The 4,535-nt window shown below is 40.9% G+C and overlaps 1 protein-coding gene across 1 annotated transcript in view; it reads left to right on the top strand.

Moving 5' to 3' along the window:
- The window catches only part of Agtr1 (angiotensin II receptor type 1), a 60,035-nt gene extending 55,658 nt beyond the window's left edge, over positions 1-4,377 (top strand). The window contains exon 2 of the mRNA XM_021158904.2: positions 2,830-4,377. Within this exon, the coding sequence (XP_021014563.1) occupies positions 2,865-3,944 (1,080 nt within the window). The 5' untranslated portion in view covers positions 2,830-2,864 and the 3' untranslated portion in view covers positions 3,945-4,377. The remainder of the gene's footprint in view (positions 1-2,829) is intronic.
- The last annotated feature ends 158 nt before the right edge of the window (positions 4,378-4,535 follow it).

Below are 4,535 nucleotides of genomic sequence, written 5' to 3'. Positions count from 1 at the left end.
ACAGGGCCCCCAATGGAGGAGCTAGAGAAAGTACCCAAGGAGCTAAAGGGGTCTGCAACCCTATAGGTGGAACAACAATATGAACTAACCAGTACTCCCCGGAGCTCGTGTCTCTAGCTGCATATGTATCAGAAGATGACCTAGTCGGCCATCAGTGAAAAGAGAGGCCCATTGGTTTTGCAAACTTTATATGCCTCAGTACAGGGGAATGCCAGGGCCAAGAAGTGGGACTGGTGGGGGAGGGTTTGAGGGACTTTTGGGGTAGCATTGGAAATGTAAATGAAGATACCGAATTAAAAAAAAATAATGAAAAAATAAAAAAAGAAAATCCGGCAATACCACTCCTGGACATATACCCAGAATATACTCCAACTTGTAATAAGGACACATGCTCCACTCTGTTTATAACAGCCTTATTTATAATAGTCAGAAGCTGGAAAGAACCCAGATGTCCCTCAACCAAAGGAATGGATACAGAAAATGGAAAATGTGGTATATTTATACAATGTAGTACTACTCTGCTATTAAAAACAATGAATTTATGAAATTCTTGGGCAAATGGATGTATCTGGAGGATATCATCCTGAGTGAGGTAACCCAATCACAAAAGAAGTTACCTGATATGCACTCATTGATAAGTGGATATAAGCCCAGAAACTCAGAATACCCAAGATACAATGTGCAAAACACATGAAACTCAGGAGAAGGAAGGCCAACGTGTGGGTACTTCCATCCTTCTTAGAAGGGGGAACAAAATACCCATGGAAGGAGTTACAAAGTGTGGAGCAGATCATGAAGAAATGACCATCCACAGTCTGCCCCACCTGGGGATCTATCCTATAAATAACCACCAAACACAGACACTATTGCAGATGACAAGAAGAACTTGCTGAGAGGAGCCTGATATAGCTGTCTCCTGAGAGGCTCTGCCAGTGAGTGACTAATACAGAAGTGGATGCTCACAGTCATCCATTAGATGGAATGTAGGGTCCCCAATGAAGGAAGTAGAGAAAATACCCATGGATCTGAAGGGGTTAAGCAGCCCCCTAGGAGGAAGAGCAATATAAACTAGCCAGTACCCCCAGAGCTCCCTGGCACTAAACCACCAATCAAAGAAAACACACAGAGGCACTTCAGCTGCATATGTAGTAGAGAATGGCCTAGTCTTTCATCAATGGGAGAAGAGGTCTTGTGAAGGTTCTATGCCCCAGTATAGGGAAATGCCAGGGCCAGGAAGCTAGAGTTGGTGGGCTGGGGAGCAGGGGGAGGAGGGAGAGGATAGGGAATTTTCAGAGGGGAAACTAGGAAAGGGAGATAACATTTGAAATGTAAATAAAGAAAATATCTCATAAAAATGAAAAAGATATGAATTATATTTAAAAAGCACTAAAACACATGTCCAAAGTTCCAAAACTACTTGGAAAACATGAGAAAACTTCACAGTAAATATGACACATGGTATAGGTAATATCTATGTGTAGTTGCTACTGTCCCTATCAGTGAAGGAGGAAGAGTATATATATATATATATATATATATATATATATATATATATAGAGAGAGAGAGAGAGAGAGAGAGAGAGAGAGAGAGAGAGAGGGAGAGAAGGGGGAGAGAGAGAGAGATACTAATGAAGGAAAAGATGAGGGTGGAACCAGACACTTAAAGAGGAACAATAAATTTAATTACTCAGGAAGCATAAAGAGATCCTTTCTGTTTTTTGGTATTGTCACCACAAATACACCACCCTGGTGTCTTCTGCAATTGACTTTGATAGCTGAGAGATCAGATGACAAACATGGGAATACTAGCAAGAACAATAGAACCATTGTTCTGTTCCTTTTCTTCTTCAGGGCACGTTTTCAGAGTGGAATGGGCAGCCCCATACACAGAGGAATTCCATTAAGACATCAGGGCAGGATCTGTGTAATTAACAGCATGACCTCCCAGGCTAGTGTCATCTTAGAGCACCACAGCTCCACCCCCTGCCAGGTTACTCTTGCAGCACCTCAGCATTCCTTCCAGATCCTGCTGGGTTTACATAATAGAGAATTTGTGGATTTTCAAATCACACAACTGAACAACTTAAGAGTTAATCATGTGAAATATTGGAGAAATGTCCACAAAAGTCTCTGTGGACCTCATTCCCAAGCATCTGGACATCTGCATGCCATAAACAATTGCCCCTATTCTCCAGGCCCAGAGAGACATCTTGTAAATAATTCTAGCCTAACCTTTTTGTTTGACATCCTTCCTACGTAAAGAGCAAATTAAATAGTTAACCTCAGCATTGAGTGCAGAAAGAGCCAATAGGAATGAAAGTCTAGAACTAAGTTGGAAAATTTTAAAACATAATAATAATAAGCAGTTTCATCCTGATGCAGCCTGAAAAACATGGAAGGAATGTTATTTCCCAAAGCACTGAGCACTCCTTACTGCCCTCTTAAATCCATTCCCACAGTGACTGCTTAAGGGAGTATGCTGATGATCTCTATACCCAAGCAAAAATGGAGAGATGAAACAAATTAGTTGAAAATAAGATGTATATATATATCACACTTTTAAAGTTAAAGATCCGTTAATTAGCTCTGCTTATTCCAGGAACAGCTCTCAAGTCATTCAGGATATCTGACTTAGTTTTGTAGTATTTTTCAAGACATATATATGGTATTATTATCAATCAACTTGGAGGCTACTATTTGCCAACCTCAAGGATTTATGATTTTTCTCCAAAGACTAAAATTAAATTACTAGAGTTGTGATTAAGAATTAAAATTGCTTATTTGCAAAAGAAAATTACACTTAAAAAAAAAAACCTTTGTTTTCTCCAGGTGCATTTTGAATTCACCCCCTCAAACAAAGAGACATGCTCCTTAACTTTTCTACTGAAGATGGAATTAAAAGAATCCAAGATGACTGCCCCAAGGCTGGTAGGCACAATTACATATTTGTCATGATCCCTACTCTCTACAGCATCATCTTCGTGGTGGGAATGTTTGGAAACAGCTTGGTAGTAATTGTCATTTACTTTTACATGAAGCTAAAGACTGTGGCCAGTGTTTTCCTTCTGAATCTTGCCCTGGCTGATTTATGCTTTTTGTTGACTTTGCCTCTGTGGGCAGTTTATACCGCTATGGAATACCAGTGGCCCTTCGGCAATCACCTATGTAAGATCGCTTCGGCCAGCATCAGTTTCAACCTCTATGCCAGTGTGTTCCTGCTCACGTGTCTCAGCATCGATCGCTACCTGGCCATTGTCCACCCAATGAAGTCTCGCCTCCGCCGCACGATGCTGGTCGCCAAAGTCACCTGCATCATCATCTGGCTGATGGCTGGCTTGGCCAGTTTGCCGGCCGTCATCCACCGAAATGTGTATTTCATGGAGAACACCAATATCACAGTTTGTGCTTTTCATTATGAATCTCAGAACTCAACACTCCCCATTGGACTGGGTCTGACCAAGAACATTCTGGGCTTCGTGTTCCCTTTCATTATTATTCTCACCAGCTATACTCTGATTTGGAAAGCCCTAAAGAAGGCTTACAAAATTCAGAAGAATACACCAAGAAATGATGACATCTTTAGGATAATCATGGCGATTGTGCTTTTCTTCTTCTTTTCCTGGGTTCCCCACCAAATATTCAGTTTTCTGGATGTGCTCATTCAGCTGGGAGTCATCCGTGACTGTGAAATTGCTGACGTTGTGGACACTGCTATGCCCATCACCATCTGCATAGCTTATTTTAACAATTGCCTGAACCCTCTGTTTTATGGCTTTCTGGGGAAAAAATTTAAAAGATATTTCCTCCAGCTTCTGAAATATATTCCCCCAAAGGCCAGGTCACATGCAGGGTTATCAACAAAAATGAGTACTCTTTCCTACCGCCCTTCAGATAACATGAGCTCGTCTGCCAGGAAGTCTGCGTATTGCTTTGAAGTGGAGTGAGAGGTTCAAAGCCTGGTAGTGACATGATTCCCTGACAGTAGAAGCCAGAGCAGCATTTGGCTAGACAGGTCACTCACTATTAAAGGAATGGTCAACTTCCAGACCTTTCAGGCTTGAACCAGAGAAAGGACTCAGTGCATGGTTTATAAAGTGCTAAACAAAACTATTTTCCCCTTTAAAACAAGCCAGAGCAAAGCTACTGTTCACCACCTTTTTTTGTTGACTGAATAATAACTGCTTTAAGGACAATGTCAGAAGCTGAGTGACTGTATTGATTTGGGGGAGGGGGAAATGTACTGGCAGAAATATCATGTCTTCAATGCCCTCTCAATTCTTTTGATTTCCACATGAACATATTTAGTCGGTATTAACTCTGTCGACAAGCAAAAAGGAGATGAGAGGTCAAGAGTTCCCAAGGGACAAGGAAGCAACACATCTGTTTAGCTACGAGTGGCTATGATACCCTTGTCCCCAACACTACACATTGTGTGTTAAGATTTGTTAGGCAATAGTCATCAACTTTCAAAACTTTTTGTGAAGTTCAGCCAGCGTCTTTTTTTTTTTTTTTTTTTTTTTTTTTTTTTTTTTTTT

Source organism: Mus caroli, chromosome 3, assembly GCF_900094665.2.
Source record: "Mus caroli chromosome 3, CAROLI_EIJ_v1.1, whole genome shotgun sequence".
Classification (NCBI taxonomy): domain Eukaryota; kingdom Metazoa; phylum Chordata; class Mammalia; order Rodentia; family Muridae; genus Mus; species Mus caroli.
The sequence above is the reverse complement of the archived record's forward strand: the minus strand, read 5'-3'. Positions and strand labels throughout refer to the sequence as shown.